Source organism: Anguilla anguilla, chromosome 2 (genome assembly GCF_013347855.1).
Source record: "Anguilla anguilla isolate fAngAng1 chromosome 2, fAngAng1.pri, whole genome shotgun sequence".
Lineage (NCBI taxonomy): Eukaryota > Metazoa > Chordata > Actinopteri > Anguilliformes > Anguillidae > Anguilla > Anguilla anguilla.
The window spans coordinates 23018150-23037444 of record NC_049202.1 but is presented as its reverse complement, the minus strand read 5'-3'; the positions used below and the strand labels follow the sequence as shown (position 1 = coordinate 23037444).

Below are 19295 nucleotides of genomic sequence, written 5' to 3'. Positions count from 1 at the left end.
CCTCTCGAGGATGCTTTTTCCGCTCGCCGATACTGTTCTGTGATCTCGCGAGGTTGTTTTCCAATCGCTCGCGCCTGGTTTTTATGTGCGCGGGATTTGGCACTATATAAACGCCATAGTGGTAGCCTATGCGGTAGTTCTGCGTAACAGTAACTGTTTTATATATCCTCTCAAACACATTCATTATGTTTTTATGCGAACATTCACTTTCATGTCTTGACATCCGAGGCGACAGAATGCATTCACATTCCACAAATAACAGGGAATAACATTTATAGCCGATAACATGCACACGTCGTAAACAATTTGCTGTTGAATTGATTCATTTGACTCTCATCGTCATTTCCATATAATCGCAAAATGACAAGAATAAATAGAATGAAAACTCGGACTTGCATGAAAATTTTAATTAATATTGCAGTGGTACAGCCATCGTTTGCTTTCATCTTTTAGATTCCTTCAAAGTTACTGCTAGCGGAGCAGCTAAATACTTGAAGTGTGCCCTCCAGATGCGAACCATGTTTATAGTCTTCCTGGTCTTTTTATGGAATTGAAGAACCGCAGAGTAAAATTATGGCAGTTTGAAAAAGCAAAAGGGATGATTACTAAATTAACCTCTTATTTTACCCTGACAAAAAGTGCGGAAGGTGATTTTTTCCAGTTTGCTTTTACTGTATCCCCAACAGACGTTGCTTCATAATTTCAAACTGCTTTCCTAACGGCCATTTTGCGTCCTGCGACTTGGGTTACAACAGTGAATATGGACGAATTCCTAGATGTGCTTATAGCGACCACCCTTTCTCATATTAACCTCAAATACGCAAGACAGGACACTTAAAGGGGAATTGCACTTTATAACACTTCTGGGCTCATTTTCACACCTACCCGGAGTTTTGTGAGCATCCCAGACGGTTTTTAGGTTGCTTGATTCAATATTTAGATATTTGTAGATTTTTGATTCCCGTGTGAGCAAACCCCCCCCCCCCCCATCCAATAGAAGCCCATTCAACATCAAACTCATGAATTCATTGGAAGGACAATATCAGTCATGTGAAGCAGGGACGTGTGTTTACAATGAGCCTAACGTGGAGTTTGATGTTGAATGGGCTTCTATTGGATGGGGGGGGGGGGGGGGGGGGGGGGGGGCGTTTGCTCACACGGAAATCAAAAATCAACAAATATCTAAATATAATATTGGACCACCTCTGACTTATTTGCTGGCACAGAAAAAAATCACGAAAGTACTTAAAAAATAACCACTGGAGGATAACAAGGACATTTTTTCCTACATAACTAGGTACAGGTTGTTACCGATATTTTGCCTATTTCATATATAGTTACAAATCAGTTTACGTTTTCCTGTCTGTCGAACGAAGGTGGTCGATAATAGGTGCTCTCACTCTACCTGGCGGTCATTAAGTTTTAGTTGGTCTTGGTTGGTCACGATAATCCTGCCCCCAGCCCCGGACGTAAGCAGTTCTTGGTTCTAGACCAGCCAAGTGTTGGTGCCGCTTTGGAACCAGTTTTCCTGGCCGAGAGCCGGTTCTTTTGCTGTCGAAAAGCGAAGAACTGGCTCGCGATTAGGCACCAACTCTGAACCGGCCCTCGAAATGCCTTGGTGGAAAAGGAGCAATAGTCTCCCTCCAGACCCAGTAAACACCAGAGACACCAAACAAGAACAGACAAAATAAGAAATTAAAGCAGTTGGTAACCTTCTCAACAGTCACAATGTTGTGAACACATCGTGAAAATCAAAAAAACCTGTTGGCCCTGCCCACAGAGGAAGAGAGCCCCCCCTTCTCCACACAGCTCTTTGTGAACTTGCATTTCTAGCTACGACTCCTCGGCAAGCAGGATTACAGGATTAGAGACTGGAATACAGTAGCTAACGCTACACTAAAAATGGCAGCTTCAAGAGTCCAGGTGAAACAACAGAATCTTTTTTTGCTGTTGCAGAGCTTACCAATAACACAGAAAAACACTTTCCGTTTAGTCACCCAGTTCGGTAGCTAATGAAGTGACATTACGGTTCCATGAAAAAGCATTAAACATCAGAAACTTACTTTTACTTTGAGAAGTCTTGGAGAAGAATCAATGAAGATGTCTCTGGTCCACTTGCTCACTAAATTCGCTAGCTAGTATTTATTTTATTTATTTTATTTAACCTTTATTTACCCAGGGTAGGTTCACTGAGCACGGATGCTCTTTTGCAGGAACGCCCTGCTTCACACTCATACACATTCACACCTGGGAGCTGCCCAGTACAACTACAATCCTCTATTGTTGGCCACTGAGCAACTCCACTGGACAGAGAGAACATTTTTTAGCCAATTAAATCAGGGGATGATTAGGTGGCAAGTTTTTTTTTTTTTTTTTGCGAGAGCCAGATCTGGGATTTTTAGCCAGGACACCGGGGAACCCCCTACTCTTTGCAAATAGTGTCATGGGATCTTTAAGGACCTCGGTTTAACGTCTCATCCGAAAGACGGCATCTCCTACAGCACAGTGTCCCCATCAGTGCACTGGGGCATTGGGGTTTATTTGACCAGAGGGAAGATTGCCCCCTGCTGGCCCACCAACACCACTTCCAGCAGCAACTCAGTATTCCCTGGTGGTCTCCCATCCAAGTACTAACTAAGCCCACACCTGCTTAGCTTCAGCCAGAAGGGGACTGTCATGGTGATGGTGGTAGTGGGAACTGTGGTGGTGATGGTGGTAGTGGGGATTGTGGTGGTAATGGTGGTAGTGGGGATTGTGGTGGTGATGGTCGTAGTGGGGATTGTGGTGGTGATAGTGGATTGAAAGGATTGTTCAGGGGTTCTGAAAATAATATAGTTTCAGTTTTAGTGTTTGGTTTTAATTGGTCTAGACAGATTTTGTATGTGATTTAGGATACTTCAGATACTTAGAGAAGTTTCTGATGATCTGCTGATTTTACAATGGCAGCTGTAGGGGCATTCATGGGTATGTTGTCTAAAGCAAGGAAGCACACATCAACTAACCTCAATCAGGATTTGTTAATACAAAAATTACATGTTTTTAAAATATGCACACTGAGAGGCCAGCTTTTCTTTTTCTTTAGTGGCAACAGGAATAATTACACCCAGGGCCATCACCGTAAACTCCCAACAAGCCAAATTCCTCTTTTGTCTCCAGAAAACTCAAGCCCAGAAAATTATTCACGTCTCCTCTCTACAGAAGAAACAGGCCAAGATCTTAGATTTAGATTTCTGCCATATTTCAGAAGAAAAAAGAACAACTGTTTTCTGAAGGCTGCTCAGACTGTGTGGTTCACTGTAGTTTCTCTCGTTAAGGAAAACAATGTGTGAATACTGAGGTTTTAGTCTGGAACAGATGAATTTGTGACATGTACTTTACCTATTCACTATCACTGAGGCTTTATACTCAGACTGATTCCAGCAGAACTTGAAGCCACTCTGTAGATGTGCTATTGCTGAAATGATTGTTTCTGTGTTCCCTTTATGGCCGGGGGAGGGAGGAAACACGGAGGGGTGTTAAAGAGACCCTCCACTCAAAATTTTTTTTTAAATGGTTAAATCTTCTGGGAGGCATGACTTTCACTATACAGATTTTTGTGCAGAACTTGTCACCAGCGCACTTTTTTCACATTTTTCCACTGTACATTCTTACACTGTTCCATTCTCCATACTTCCCTGTAATCATTGTTGGAAACGTGAATGTATGAGCAATTTGCGACATCATAAATATGTTGAACCTATCATGGTCCACTATGAAAAGATATGCATATTACATGAGAGTGATGTGATAAACTGAAACCTTAGCGCAGAGAAAGCTGACTGCTATGTGACATTGTTATGACAGTTGGTGTGTTGTACATGACTGATGCACAGTTTTAGGATGCAATCCTAAAGCCATTTCAGGATGGCTTTGTTCCACTCGTTACCAAAGGAGCCCATTCTAAAACAAGAATGGATGGAATGTTTATAAAAATCATGTAGATCATGTTTATAAAAATCATGTAGATGTACATGACAGCATAGAGGGAATCTGTGTTTGCAGCGCATATTTCACAGGTGACAGCTTCCAGAACCTCATGCAGAAGTCGATGGGTTTCATGAATTAATTTTGAATCCAGATGCCATGCCTTCTATATATCCTGCGACCACAGCAGCAAGTGTTGCCAATTTGCTTGTTCATAGATTATGGGATTCTCTGTGAGGGTAAAGGTGTAGAGATGCTACTAAGCCATTTTCAGTATTTTACTGAACTTTTTTTGGTGGGAAAACCATATTAAATAAATTATTTTTGATTTTGAGCACCTAAAAATTTTGTCTTTTTTTGGAGCTTACACTCTGTGTTAGCCATTATTAGAACTGCATTATTTTTTAGTGTGCTCATCAATGTACGAGATACAATTTAGTCATTTAGCTGACATTTTATTGGGCGAAGCGACTTACAAAGGTGCATTTTTTATGGTAAGCATACATCACAAGAGGTTATGAGAGCAGCACTGTTCCACCAAGGAATCACACTGGTGTTCCACCGGCACAGAAGGATTGAACTGTCTGTGTTGGGTCCCTTGACTTGCATCAACACAGATGAGCAAAGCTAACCGAAGCCTATCTGCTCCTACAGTGTGTGGCTGTGACCTGGCCCAGGGGGGGTTCTTCATGAAGAACGGAGACTACCTGTGCACCCTGGACTACCAGCGCATGCACGGGACCCGCTGTAATGGCTGTGGGGACTTTGTGGAAGGGGAGGTGGTCACTGCACTGGGGAAGACCTACCATCCCACCTGCTTTGTCTGTACACTCTGCAAGTAAGAACTTCTCAAGGCCTTTGCACTCTAATTTTGATGTTTTCACACGAATACATCGCTTTGTGAAAAGTGATGTGCTTCCTCTGTGAACTAAGGCTTAGAGACCAAGCAGTACTCTGATCTGTCACTTGGAATCGAGTTTGGTTTCTGCTATAATTGAATGCTTACAAAATGGCCTTAAACCTCAATTACAGTTTGAGGATTACTAACAATAAATGTAGGACACTCAGTTAAGGGTTCCATGACATTACATTACATTACATTTATTTGGCAGACGCTTTTATCCAAAGCGACGTACAAAAAGTGCATTTCATGGTCATAGACAACTACTAAACACAGGTTCAGTAAGATACAATACTTATTTTGTACAGCTATTTCTAGCCAAGAACACAGTTTAGTTCACACAGTGAACACTATTCAGACCTAACCTCTGCAAAGCCAACTAGGCAGAAGAATAAGCTACAGTATTAGGACAAATACAAATTACCAAAAAGTGCTGGGATGGGGCAACATGTAACAAGTGTCATGAAAAAGGGGGGGGGATTTATATACAGCGCGGTGGTGGTTAGTCTAGGTATAGTCTGAAGAGATGAGTCTTCAGGCCACGGCGGAAGATGGGTAGTGAGGGGGAGGTTTGGAAAGGGACGGGGAGTTCATTCCACCACTGGGGAGCTAGAGAGGAGAAGCTCTGTGATCCCTTTGGTCGGGTGGGAGGGGTTACAAGGCACCCTGCTGCCGCAGAGCGGAGTGGTCGAGCAGGGACATAGGATCGAATCATGTCCTGCAAGTAGATGGGGGCTGTCCTGTTGGCTGCAGTGTAGGCAAGGGTCAGGGCTTTGAATCGGATCCTGGCAGCAACCGGTAGCCAGTGGAGTGATCGCAGCAGAGGAGAGACGTGGAAGAAATTGGGAAGGTTGTAGATGAGTCGGGCAGCGGCATTCTGAATCATCTGTAGTGGCTGTAAGGCACAAGCTGGCAGGCTTGCAAGGAGAGAGTTACAGTAATCAAGGCGAGAGGTCACCGTAGCCTGGACGAGCAGCTGGGTGGAGTGCGTCGTCAGGTATGGTCGAATCCTTCTGATGTTGTACAGAAGGAATCTGCAGGACCATGATGTTGCCTTGATGTGCTCCTTGAGGTCCAGTTGGTCATCCAGGACCACCCCCAAGCTCTTGGCAGAGTGAGAGGCAGTCAATGTGGTGCCATCAACCGTGATTGAGAGCTCACGTAGTAAGGAGGTCTTGCATGGGAAGAAGAGCAGCTCAGTTTTGTTGAGGTTGAGCTTCAGATGGTGGCTGGCCATCCAGGTGGAGCTGTCAGCCAGGCAGGAAGATATCTTATCATCGACCTGTGTGGCCGAGGGGGGGAAAGAAAAGAAGAGTTGCGTGTCATCTGCATAAAAATCTGCATGACTTCATTCAAGCCTGGATTCAGTCATTTGTCCTTAACTTTGACTTGTAATTGTATGTTCTTCTCAAATGGTTTGGTAAGATTATATGCATTTGTGAAGAAAAAACTTACCTAATTTCACTTCAATTTACTCATGAGTCAGATTTATGAACAAATTGAAGTGAATTGAATTTCTCTGGAACACGACTCGTTTTAGTTATTTGTAAAGCTTTGTGTAATTCAATTCTATAGCAGTTCACCTCACTATTGGATTGATTTTTGGAGGTTGGTAATGGTTTTCTCTCTTTCTCAGACGGCCGTTTCCTGCGGGCGATCGAGTCACCTTTAATGGGAAAGACTGCCTGTGTCAGCGCTGCGTACAGCCTATGTCTCCATCTCCCAAAGACATCACCAGCTCTAGCAGTAAGCACCTACTGTTCCTTACAGAACAGCATTTCCCGTACATTATAATCACACCTGTGTATAACCCACCTCTATATACTCACACCTGAGCATTAATTGGGTGTGTTCCTGGCTCACCTGGGCATGTGTCTCACTTGGCCTAGTCATCTTCCACTGAAACAATCCATTATGCCTGAACCTAACAGGCCTGGGTTAAATACGTATTTTATTTTGGATTCAAATAATTTTCTACGCTTTACTGATCTTGTCTGGTGTATTGGAACCAATGAAATACTCTCTAAAAGTGCAAACCTCGCCTTCTGGTCATATTGCCAGGCTCAATTACACCAGGCAAGATCAACAGAGCACAGAAAAGTATTTGAATCCAAAACAATTACGTATTTGACCCAGGTCTGAAACCTAACACAAATTCCAGGGCTAGCATTTTTTGATGTGTATTGGAATACAGCAGTGGTTTTCCACACACTTTGGCTGTTCCTAGTATGCTAACTTAATCCAATATGGTCTCCCAAAATTCCCCAGTCTCTGAATTTTCATACCAATGAATATCAGTAAGCTTCATTGTCTAATGCAGTTGGTGAGCAGGAAACAATTTTTTGACTTGTGTTTTGTAGGAGTAAGCCTAGGGTACAGAGTGAGGGAAATAGTGTTAGGTGAAGAGGTAGGTTTTTAAGCAGAATTTAAATGTAGAGATATTTTTTACAGTCATGGAGGTGTTGCGGATGTATATTCTAGAGTTTTGGGGTCGTGGCACTGAATGTCTGGTTTTGGAGACCACCAGATGTGAAGTGCCAGAGGACCATGAAGGTGCATGCAGGGGTGTAGGGGGGGAGTAGTTTGGTGAGGTACCGTAGAGAGGAGCCATACTACACCATTAAGTGCTTTGTAAGTGGTGAGAAGGATTTTGTAGTGTATGCATGAGGAAATGGGTCATCAATGGGGCTGATTTCTTATGGCGCTTCTCCATCGACCAGTACGGCACGGTACAGGATGGCAAGCATTTGTATCCTACCCGTGCTGTGTTGCCTGTTGCGCTTCTCCATTACACAGTCATGGGAGGAGTAAAGAGGAGTAAAGCCTCCTAAATGTGAAATAATTAACTCTTGTATGTATTTCTATACTCTGTACTCTCATATGTTTTCTTGTATGGGGATGGGACGATATGAAAACAATTTTCACCGTCCACCACGTTTTGGCAATGTTCCAACACTCTCGTCATCACTGTTGCATGGATCACAAAAACTATTACACTACTAACTAACGCTAACATTACAGTGTGAAATATCCACATTATATAATACCACGAACCTATTTAAAGACACTCAATTCAAAAATAAAGGATATAACCGAAATATTTGAGCAGTAATACTTACATAACAATGATGACATTTTATCTGTGTTCAGTAGGTAGAGACAGAGACAGTAAATCAATGACAGTTCTATCCACTTCTATTCTGCTCCAGAAAACGATGTCAGATAGGTCTATCAGCAAACACATGGCTTAGCTATGCCCAGAAGTCCTCAATAATAATAGTATTTTCCAAGAAATTATGAAAAATCGTTGACAACATTTCCTTAGGTGCAGCGTCTTTTACTGCTAATCACACAGTGAATGCCTAAGTGAATGCGATGATAAGAAAATTGTTGGTTACGGTGACCTATAAAACGCTATTCCAAAAGCAAAATTAGATATCGTTAGAAAGCTTATACTCTCACCTACTGAATAAATTTATTGTCAGTTAAGCCAGACTGTAGTAAAAAGGGCGACAACGCCGTAAACAACACGTGTGGTGTTATGCACAGCTATTTTGGAAGGTACCCAGGCATCACAATTGCGCGTATATTTCACAAACGGATTGTCCAAGACAATATATGACCACTCAGTCTCAAAAGGAACATCTCTACGTGTAAGACCAATGGTAGGGTTGTATATTTATTCAATATTTAGTCCCAGATATTCACTGTAGAATTTGCAAGTTAACGTTACTCTCTCTTGCTGTTGTGGTATTTAAAAATGGCAATTGCTACCAGTGACCAAACATGAACATGGGATGACGTATTTGTGACGATTTCCATTGACCAATCAACGGTCTGCAGTATCGAATTGCAGCACAGATAGTACCTTTGGTACCTACCCCAGAGCAGTAGCTAAAATCTGCACGGGTACTTGCGGCCCGGCACGGGTCAGTTGACAGTGGAGAAAGCAAAACAAAGCGGGAGCACGGAATCCGGCACGACAAGGTAGTGGAAAAGCGCCATTAGTGTGCTGGACATATTGCATTTTTATTTTTGGAGTGTTGAAGGAATTCTGCAGAAAAGGGCATTGCAGTAATCAAGGCAGGAGGTTATGAATGTGTGGACACAGGTTAATGTCTTTCAGGGTGAGGGATGGGAAGAGATTCAATTCAATTCAATTCATTTTTATTTGTACAGTGCTTTTTAGAGAGAACTGTCACAAAGACGCTTTACAGAAACAGAGAAAAAGAGCAAACAGAGCAAACACCAGACCTGAATCCCCAAATAGCAAATACATAAGGTAAAAACTCCCAGTGGGCAGAAAACCCTCAAACAGTGGTGAGAAAAAACTCCCCAATGGGAAGAAATCTCGAGAGGAACCCAGTTATAGAGGGGGAGCCCATCCTCCATTGGCCAGCCTGGTGTAAAGTAGCAGTAGAATGGAATGTGGCAGAAATGCTATGGTGATGGGAAAATTCTTAGTGAGAGGGTTAATGTGGGGTTTGATGCGGAGTGAGGGATGACACCAAGGCTTCAGATAGTTGTTGAGGGTTTAAGTAGGAGGCCATCTGTGTCAAGGAACAGGTTAGTGAGGTAATGGTATTAGGTCCAGTTAGAATGGTTTCAGATTTGTTGCAATTCAATTTCAGGAAATTGGCAGCCATCCAGAGCTTTATGTCATGAATGCAGGCTATGAGTGGGAGGGGGGATGGTAGAGCTGTGATGTTCTTTGTGCTGACATAAATCATTGGCATCATCAAATCATCATGTATATCATTGGCATAACAGTGAAATTTGAGGCCATGGCAGTGCATGATTTGACCTAGGGGAAGCAGGTAGTTAATGAATAGAAGAGGGCCAAGAACTGCTCCTTGGGGAACAGCTTGTGTGGTGGGATATGCGGAGGATTTGTGATTTCCTATGGTAATGAAGTGCTGTCTGTCTGTAAGGTAAGATGTTAGACTAATGGTGAAGCATAGATGGGAGAAGAACGTAATGGCTTATGGTGTCAAGTGCAGCACTGAGGTCAAGGAGGAGGCGGGTGTTCAATGAACCAGTGTCAGTAGAGAGGAGGAGATCATTTAAAACTCGGATGGGAAGAAACCAGACTAATATGGCTAAAAATGCTTATTGGCATATGGGTCTGAAACTGAGATGCAACAACTCTGTCCTGGACTTTGTCCTGGAAAGCTTGGTATAAGACACAGTCCTCTTCCTTCTTGCTTCAGGAATATTATCTGATAAATAGATGTCCTGCTGATCCATAGTGGCAGATGTCTCTTGACTATTTTGTTGGCTGTGTGTGTCTTATACCCTCAGGTCATCCCTGTGTTAATTTTCTGCAGGTGTGGCATGGCAGAGTGCTCCTCTGCTTGCCAGGAAACTGCAGCACCTTCTCTGATTTTAACACACGGCGAACAGTGTGCACTGAGAAACAGCGATTGACTGCGAAAATGCAGCGATGTGATAAATTCTCATAAGCTTGCCGTTCAGGGTTCCTGTGTAAAATGGATGCATTTGCCCTAAAGTGCTGATAAGGCTGCTAAAGGGCTTGAAGATTTGCAGGTTCTGCAGTTTTTGCTAAACAACAATGAAAAGATCTTCACAGAAGACAAGGGGTGTACCAAACTGAGTCTGGCAGGGTGGAAGCCCTTCAAGGGAAAATGGTTTCTTAGCTTTTGGGAATGTAAGAATTCCCTGAGCAATGCCTGTTCTGCAGAACTGTGACACAACAAAGTCATTTGGGGAAGGATGAGGATTTACTGTGAGGTGCTGTGATAGGGAACCTTAAATGGGAATTGCACTTTATAACACTTCTGGGCTCATTTTCACACCTCTCCCGGAGTTTTGTGTGCCTCCCAGGCGATTTTTAGGTTGCTTGATTCAATATTTAGATATTTGTAGATTTTTGATTCCCATGTGAGCAAACCCCCCCCCCCCCATCCAATAGAAGGCCATTCAACATCAAACTCCATGTTAGACTCATTGTAAACATACGTCTCTGCTTCTCATGACTGATATTGTCCTTCTAATGAATTTGTCGCCTTTCATTTTTCGATTAGTTATTTCATTATGTTAATATTTTACACTGTTTTGTTGCTTTCCTTCACAAATGCAGGAAGTAGATCCAGGCAGTTTAGTGTCAAACTCGAGGATGCATATTATTGTGCGACTTCTGATGTGGGCGTACCTGCAGACAATAATAACACTAGGTTGGTCGTAGAAGTAGTGTTGTATTACTACTAGCTAGCGAAATCGAAAATGTCTGAGGACGAAGATTTTGTTTTTGATCATGGGATTGTTGTTCCCTATCGATTTAAGCCGGAATACACAGAAGAGCCGGCTAATTTGCAAGCTGATTTGGGGTGCAAAATTTTTTTCACCCAGTGCACACTTGCAGACATCGTGAAAATTCCCCTTTAAATGTTTATTACTGTATAAAAATGGGTTGTTTCAATTCGGGATGCTGATTGGCTAAGACCACGTTCTGCCGTGATTGTAAATCCGATACAGTAAAAGTTAATCAACCTGCTTATTTGTAAACAGTATCACTACACGTACAAACCATTACCTACAAATAATAATACTAAACAAATATTATTGTGTCATCAATTAATTGTTTCTATATGTAGTAACCGTTTTATAAAAGCAATACGGCACGAGAGGCTATGCTGTATCATGTATTCAGTCACGGCTGCAGGGGTTTGCCGGCACTCTGCTTTACGCCATGCCTAACAACACCCCTGTAACCAAGATTGTATTCTCAAATCACAATACAGCACAAGCAATACTCAATATTTCTGTGGATTATGCGAAATCCATTTTCATTTAGACATGGTTTGATTTCCAGTGCTTGTATTGGTCCATACAGAATTACATAATGAGCTGCCAATTTAAACACATTTTTTGCTCCCCCTTCCCCCTTCCATCTATTCTCTGGCCCCCTTGTGCCCAACATGCGTGTCTCAAAAGCCCCAGGGCCCGCAGCATTACATACAAACCCACCCTAAGCCTGTCTAATCCTGCTGGAGGCCGGCCTGTATGGGGATCCGTAGCTAATCGGAAGGCTCCTCTATAATTGCATATTTGTCAGAGGACGGCCTAAGAAATCGTAATGCGGAGAACAGGTGGCTCCGCCCATCATCAGGTATGCCTGCAGTCCAGAGAGGTGCTGTGGTTATGGAGGGATCCTGGAGTGTATGATGCATGTATAACTGTGTAGGAGACTGCAGTTCAGTGCACCATGTGACATGTGCCATTGGAAGGAGACCACATGAATATACTGGAGTTATCTATTGGAACGTGAAATACTTTCTGTTTATTCCCCAGACTTATCCTAATTTCACCAAAGACCTGTTATATGCAATCCACCCAACCACCCCCCCCCCCCTCATCCATAATTTATGATAATTCATGGATGTTCAGGCCTGGAATGTTCCTTTAGTTCTGTATTTCTGTTGCCATGGCAACGGTGTACAGCTGAGATGTCTTCTGAGGTGATTCAGCATCTTTGCGAAACCACTGTGAGGGCTTTGCCACTGCAGTCTTTCACTCGTTCACTCCTTTCAGTCTGTAGGAAGACTGGGGAAGACCACTTTTCCCAGACTCCCCTCTGGAGTAGCTCTACTGCATGAGCAATCCAATGAGCAATACCACTCAGATCTGTGAATTATACATCTCTCTTCTTTCCCTCCATCTCAATGGGGGCGATGTAGGAGAAACTGCTGTGTGCGCGCACTTAAAAACTTTTGAGAAAAGCTGAATAGCATAAATTAAACATGACAAGGACCGTTTATCTTTAGGCCCTGTGTTTACTAGCCATGCACGCTGGTGAACACAGACTGTTCATCAGAGTGTGTCTGTGCTGGGAGGATGTGGAGTCTGCTGTCACCTTCATACAGAAGTTATGAGTCTGCAGGTTATGGCATTATTGTGGATCTGTCGCTTATGATATTATTTTGACTCTATAGGTTATGGCATTATTTTGTATGCATCGGTTAAGGTATGATTATGAATCAATGGGCTATGGTATTATTAAGGATCCATGGGCTAAGATATTTCCAGCTCTACTGCCATGGGTGCAAGGATTTTGAAATACAGAAATATTTAATTTGGTTTGTGCCCATTTTACTGAGCTAAAAGTACTGGGCGTTGATTCAGAAGACCTATATTACATGAGCCGCTGCTGCCCCCTGGTGTTCGATATCACCAGCACCTAAGACACGCAGTTACAATCCCAGAATTTTAATTGTGTGTGTGTGTGTGTGTGTGTTTGTGTGTGTGTTTCAGATTGTGCTGGCTGTGGCAGAGACATTAAGAATGGCCAGGCTCTGTTGGCACTGGAGAGACAGTGGCACCTGGGCTGCTTCAAGTGCAAAACCTGCGGGAAGGTCCTGACTGGGGAGTACATCAGCAAGTAAGCAATGAGACCATGTACTCCATATGTACTGCACACATACACAGCGTATACTTCCTACATACTAAAAACATCCGCTGTATATTATACATACATACAACACACATAGATCATATATAATCTGTACATAATATATATAATCTGTATGGCACTTATACACTTATGTACTCCATACATACTGTACATATAAACAGTATTTATTCCATACATGCTTCACATATACACAGTAACTCCATACATACTATACACATGCACGTACATACATGCTATTCTACACACACACACACCCACAAACACACCCACAAACACACACACAAACACACACACACACACACAAACACACACACACACACACACACACACACACACACACAGGGGCAGTTCATGTCGAGTCTCCACCTCTTTTAGTAGCATTTGAGAAAATAACTGTGTAAATCTTGCTTTGAAACAGTTAATTTATTTATTTGTGCAGTATGTTCATATGATTCATACTTGACTTCATGCCAGACCCAAGCCTTTTACACAATCAGCTCAGCTGATCTGAGCTACCTCAGCAGCACACAAGGAATGCCAGGACTGTTTGTGCTGCTCGAATCAGCAGGACAAGCAAACAAGCTGTTTAGAATTTCAGCGTCTGCTATGATCATAACCTGCCCCGCTCCCTGCGTAGTGCTGGGTTTAGGTGGGAGTAGTCTCTGTCTTAAATAAGCACCCTCCCTCTCTTTCTGACGATGCCAATGACAATTACCTCGTTTTCTCTCACTGTCTTCTCCTCCCTCTCTCTTTCTCTCTTTTTATTTTCCTCTCATTCAGGGATGGCTCTCCATATTGTGAGAAAGATTACCAGATACATTTTGGGGTGCAGTGTGAGGCCTGTCACCAGTATATCACAGGGAAGGTTCTAGAGGTAAGCTCACCTGTGCTGCTGTGCCCCACCCACAGCTGTCTGTCAGTAGATGGGTAGTTATTAGTTGGTAATCTCTGCGGTCCCTCGGTGGGCTGGAGGATTATATGGTAGTCTGTCCAGTCTTTCAGCAGGTTCGGTAATTAGGTAACCTGTCTGTAAAGTGACTGAAATTTGGTATGTTTAGACTCAATGGCACTCCCATTTGTGGCTGAAAATGAACAAAAAGTGTGTGTGTGCATGCATGTGTGTGTGTGCGCATGCTTATGTGTGAGCCTGTGTGTGTGTGTGTGTGTGTGTGTGTGAACGTGTGTGTGTGTGTGTGTGTGAGCCTGTGGGTGTGTGTGTGCGTGTGTGTGTGAGCCTGTGGGTGTGTGTGTGCGTGTGTGTGTGTGAGCCTGTGGGTGTGTGTGTGTGCGCGCATGTATATTTGCTGAAGGCAGACTGTGGAGACTAGCTTTATTAATATGGCAGTTATAGCCACTCTAGCCTCGCGAGCCAGTCTCTTTTTTTCACTTCGTTCAACAGAGCCTGGCCGATGCCTTGATGTTCTAGGCATGAACGAAGGAGGCAACCTTCCTGGGATAGTTGTATTTTCCCAACCAATCGGAGTGTTTTGGCCAGGCGTGGTCTAAAACGTGCACCGGAAAACATTACCGGAGGCAAACTTTTCCACAGACCCGCATCAGTTCACCACTATTTGGGGAAAATGATTGTATTGATTGTAACGGGCAAACAATCAAAGCCATTGCTTCTTCTGGCCAATTTACTGGGTATTTATTTGATAGCAGACTGCATACCGTAGGCCACGCTTGAAAAATTAAACTTTTGCCAAATCCTATAGGCAAGCAAGTGAGTACATCTCTGTTCGATAACAGCGAATCCAAATATACGCGCTGGAGGTCCTTCAACGAAGTCACGCTATGTATTTGGCAAGTCTGTGATATAACAGAATTAAAATCTTCCTCGAATTTGTCCATAATTCTGTTTTTAGCAGATAATTTGGGTTAGCGCGATAGCTTTGTCCGTTTCGCTGGTGTGTTTCAGTTGGGACTTAGATTGCAGCACACACGGAACAGAAGGAGTGTCGGGGGGGGGGGGGGGGGGGAGGGAGAACCGGCACACTGAGACAGACAGTTCAATTAACCAATAGGGAAGCTGCCCCAGCGGCAGAGGCTCATCCCTTTTGCCACAGAAAGTAAACGCGTTCGTCCAGACTATGAACGGCTGCCTTTGTCAGGCACTGAGCTGCACGGTGTCAGATATCCCTCTGCCTCCCGTGGTGCAGCATCAGCGGAACAAACAGAGGGAACAGGGCGCTCGAACACTGAGAGGGGAACCCTGCTTCTCAGTCCCTTGGTTTGGGATGGCCTGGGTAAACTGTGATGAACGTTTTCACACTCTAACTTCTGGCCAAATCGTATGACCTGTTTCGTCATCATGGTTTCGCCACCACGTAAGAAATAGCACTTCCTAGCCAACTGCGAGCGTCGTATGTCCTCCTGTGGTTTTGAATGGCCTGAAGCTGGTCTTGGTGCTGTTCTTGCAGTGCTCCAACAAGCAGGGTCCGTTGTGACCGCTAGTATTCAGATACTCAGCAGGTACTGTACACAGTGCTAATGCCCTTCCACGGTGTTGTGTGGCAGGGAGATTGAGGGTGGGGCGGTGCATGCAGAACTTTGGATTAGTTGTCTGCTGGATTAGTTGTCCGCTACTCAGGTTTTATTTGATACAGCGTTCTTTGCAGCATCACAGCATAGAGGCGGGGTTAACTAGGAATGACTGGTGATGGACAGTAGCTGTTGGCAACAGAAAAGACACTGAGTGCCAGCAAAAGCATAGACTTCGGGGGGGGGGGGGGGGGGGGGGGCGCAGGGGATACGTTTTATTTAGGACATGTGCATTTGTCCCCCCCTAATGAAAACATGAAAGAAGCATTCCCACCAAAAATTGATGCAGAAAAGGCACAAATTGGTGCATAAAAATTCACCAGAATGCAGGAAATGAAGTGTTTGACGCTCAAAATTTCCTGGGGGAGGAACCCCAGACCCCCTGCTTAATGTGTCCCCCCTAATGTTCAAACGAAACCTACGCCACTGAGTGCCAGTAACAGAAACAATGCAATGGAGAGATATTTCAGTCTTGTGGTAGTATGGTTTCAAACAAGCGGTCTGCATCAGAGGAGGGAAAAATAGGCAAATTTCCTCTCTTCCCTGACATATGAATATTTAGAACAAATCCACTTAAGCTAACTCAAACAGAGGCCACTGATTCACACAGTTTCCCACATTATATGGTATGAATAGCCAAAGCAGAGAAGTCCAGACAGAGCATGCCGAGTGGAACAGAGCCCCTCTACTGATCTGAGGTCAGTCGTGTAGAATATGGAGTACAGTAGCTGGAGTAAAGTGTCTGTTGAAGCAGATGAAGGATCTAAGTAGTGGCTAGCAAAATGGCTACTGAACATCCTATCGGAGGCATTAAGGGTGGTGCAGACAGGGTGTAGCTGGCAGGGTGTGGCAGACAGGGTGTAGCTGTCAGGGTGTGGCAGACAGAATGTAGCAGTCAGGGTGGTGCACACAGAGTGTTAACAGTCAGGTCCATAAGTAGTTGGACAGTGACACAATTTTCATCATTTTGGCTCTGTACGCCACCACAATAGATTTGAAATGAAACAATCAAGATTTGAGTTTAGACTTTCAGCTTTAATTTAAGCGTTTTGTCAAAAAATATTGTATGAACTATGTAGGAATTACAACCCCCCCCCCCAATTTTAGGGTCTCAAAAGTAATTGGACAAACTAACATAATCATAAATTAAATTGTCATTTTTAATACTTGGTTGCAAATCCTTTGCAGTCAATGACTGCCTGAAGTCTTGAACCCATAGACATCACCAGACGCTGGGTTTCTTCCGTGGTGATGCTCTGCCAGGCCTCTACTGCAGCTGTCTTCAGTTCCTGCTTGTTCTTGGGGCGTTTTGCCTTCAGCAAGTGAAATGCATGCTCAATTGGATTCAGGCTAGGTGACTGACTTGGCCATTGCAGAACATTCCACTTCTTTGCCTTAAAAAAGTCTTGGGTTGTTTTCGCAGTATGCTTCGGGCCATTGTCCATCTGCACTGTGAAGCGCCATCCAATGAGTTTTGAAGCATTCGGCTGAATCTGAGCAGATAATATAGCCCTATACACTTCAGAATTCATCCTGCTGCTTTTGTCAGCAGTCACATCATCAATAAATACAAGGGAACCAGTTCCAGTGGCAGCCATACATGCCCACACCATAACACTACCTCCACCATGCTTCACAGATGAGGTGGTACAGTGGTCACTGGTTTCAGATGACACGTTTGCCTCTGCGGCGGAAGTTCTGCCGGCCAGAAAAAAATGGATGCGGGGTTCTGACAGTACAGGGCAGCGGAGTGTAATATTTCCTCATAAGGACAGCTTCCACTATTCTGCATTGTAAGCTACTTGACGTCACGCCGCGTTGCATTTCGGGGTGATTCGCAGTCTTAAAATGAGTTTAGCTCTGTGATTTTAAGATAACATTAGTAGGCTACTTGGGAAAAATAAAGCCCTAATACCAGCTGATATCGGGCTGGTTTTTTTTTTTTTTTTAAGGATCTGGGAACTCTCTCTTTTTTTATATATCATTACAACAGTCGTAAGATCCTAATAAGGATGTCAAACCCGTTTTGGGGATTTTTCCCAACAATGTATTCACGGGCGTTCCACGCAGAAACATTAAAACGAAATTGGCATCTGGGTTCACTTTAACAGGTCATTTGACTTCGTTTACGAGCATTTGTGCCTGGACCTAACGCTGCACCCAAGTCAGTTCGGTCATTATAAAAAAATCTAACCTCATTGAAGATATTATTACACGTTTTTGTTATAATAAAAATTGCTTATTCATGCTTTCATATATTTAGGTGTTCTATAATGTAAAGCTGTCCTGAGGAACTTAGAATTCTTCCCTTCTCCTTTAGAAAACGGAAATCCGAACATAACACCATAAACTTTAAAACAGCAAGTTAATTTTATGTAATTGTATGTTTAATATCAGTCAGCAACACATATAACCAATTGATTCTCGTTTTTCGATTTATGTTTTTAAAATGAATATCAAACACTCATTCATTTCCTGCTTTTTCATTTCTTTTCCTGAAACGGAAAACAATTGGCCAAAAAACACATGGATCCTTTCTTCCCAATGCAGTTACCAGCCGAGGGAAGCAGCTATTTTTTTAACATCGTATTAAATGACACAACTTTAATTTTCTGGAAAGTCAGCGATTTATATATGGTTATTTTATTATACTGTTGTATTTATGCCATTATGGATTAAAAATAAACCGCCAAACTCTGTTCTCTAAAAAATCGCCAAAACTGACCTCCCTAGGAAAAAGCATCATCGCACACCTACAGCAGGTTGGGAACTGGGAATCGAAAAGACGCGTCTCCTTTTCACCGTAATTAAAATATATATAAAAAAAATAAAATAAAAGAACACCCATTTGTAAAACTAAAATGCGTTATACCACACTGCAGACATGATCTTGGTGAAGCCTAGATAATGAGCACTATACACTATGTATGTATTATCTCTTCATGCGATGGCCTCAAGTAGGCCTAAAACTCAATTTTATTTTTGATGACAGACTGTCCGATTTACGCTGCTAATTAGGCTACTCATTTGCGAAACAAAAGGAACCGGGTGAACGAAGATCGTCAAATGAAATTTATGTAAGATCATTTCACTAGCTTTCTTGCTAATCTTTGAGCAAATAGAACATTAAAAATGTTTCTATGCATTTTTACGTGAATATGTGGTCGAATATGAATATGCGTCTGCATACGCACTTTGTTACAGAAATCTAGCTCATATGACCACAACAATCGCGCAGCAAGGCGATAGCACAAACACGGTTAGGCTAACAATTGTATGGCAACGACGCTGAAGTTGGCTCCCGATTCGCAGCTCCCGATTCGAAATTTCCGGTCCACCTTAAATCGGTTGCGTTATATGATCGGATGGTTTCGCGGTTTGCAAACGCTATAATTTGCTTCTAAGAGATACGACTCAAGTGAGAAATTGAACAAAGTTGGTGATTTGAAATTAGTTTTT

At 43.1% G+C, this 19295-nt stretch overlaps 1 protein-coding gene across 22 annotated transcripts in view; it reads left to right on the top strand.

Moving 5' to 3' along the window:
* Positions 1-19295, top strand: part of ablim1b (actin binding LIM protein 1b) — a 119857-nt gene that overhangs the window by 45404 nt on the left and 55158 nt on the right. For all 22 annotated transcript variants that reach the window (XM_035405676.1, XM_035405680.1, XM_035405672.1 and 19 more), the window contains exons 3-6: positions 4618-4801; positions 6501-6610; positions 13136-13262; positions 14076-14169. In XM_035405676.1, coding sequence (XP_035261567.1) covers positions 4618-4801; positions 6501-6610; positions 13136-13262; positions 14076-14169 — 515 coding nt within the window. The remainder of the gene's footprint in view (positions 1-4617; positions 4802-6500; positions 6611-13135; positions 13263-14075; positions 14170-19295) is intronic.